Source organism: Bison bison, unplaced genomic scaffold (genome assembly GCF_000754665.1).
Source record: "Bison bison bison isolate TAMUID 2011002044 unplaced genomic scaffold, Bison_UMD1.0 scf7180017862269, whole genome shotgun sequence".
Classification (NCBI taxonomy): Eukaryota; Metazoa; Chordata; class Mammalia; order Artiodactyla; family Bovidae; genus Bison; species Bison bison.
In genome coordinates this window covers 88,833-89,425 of record NW_011492841.1, presented here as the reverse complement: position 1 = coordinate 89,425, position 593 = coordinate 88,833, and the positions used below count along the sequence as shown (strand labels likewise).

The window sequence follows — 593 nt, the reverse complement described above, 5'->3', positions numbered from 1 at the left end:
GCCGCGGCCCCAGTCACTCCGGGCCGAAGCGCTCTCAGAGTGCCCCTCCCGCTCGTGCCCACTCCAGGCTGCAGTCGCTGCGCTCGCAAGGTCTCCATCCCGGCCGCCAGTGGAGTAGCGGCCCGGAGCCTGCCAGCCTGGCGAGCTAACGGTCCCAGCCCCCCTCCAGCGAGCGCCCAGGGACTGAAGGAGGTGCCGGAGCCCAGCCGTCAGTCAAACGGGGGCGGGGACGAGCCAAGTCCTATGCCAATCACCAGAGATGGGGCGGGAGCTGGCCGGTTGCCCCTCCACCATAGGCAAATTATTGAAGGCGGAGGTTCTGAGCAACCAATTACAAAGAGAAAAAGCGATACCTCTACCCTGGAGAAGCTTAGCTCCGGCGCATCTTTGCGAGTACTAGAAAGCGGGCCAGACTCCTAGGGCGAGGCTAGAGGGGGGAAAAAGGGGGGCCTGGATGTATGACTGGGGAGAACTGTAGACAGAATGAGAAGATTCTTAGTCTTGGTCCGATCACTTCATTTCATATATGTAGATGAGGAAACTGACTCAGAGAAGTGATATGACTTGTTCAAGATCATATGCAATTGATAGTG

General features: G+C 58.5%; 1 protein-coding gene across 1 annotated transcript in view; it reads right to left on the bottom strand.

The window, feature by feature from the left end:
- Nucleotides 1-200, bottom strand: part of LIX1L (Lix1 homolog (chicken) like) — a 24,984-nt gene extending 24,784 nt beyond the window's left edge. Inside the window, exon 1 of the mRNA XM_010832779.1 lies at nucleotides 3-200. Coding sequence (XP_010831081.1) covers nucleotides 3-98 — 96 coding nt within the window. The 5' untranslated portion in view covers nucleotides 99-200. The remainder of the gene's footprint in view (nucleotides 1-2) is intronic.
- Nucleotides 201-593: the final 393 nt, after the last annotated feature.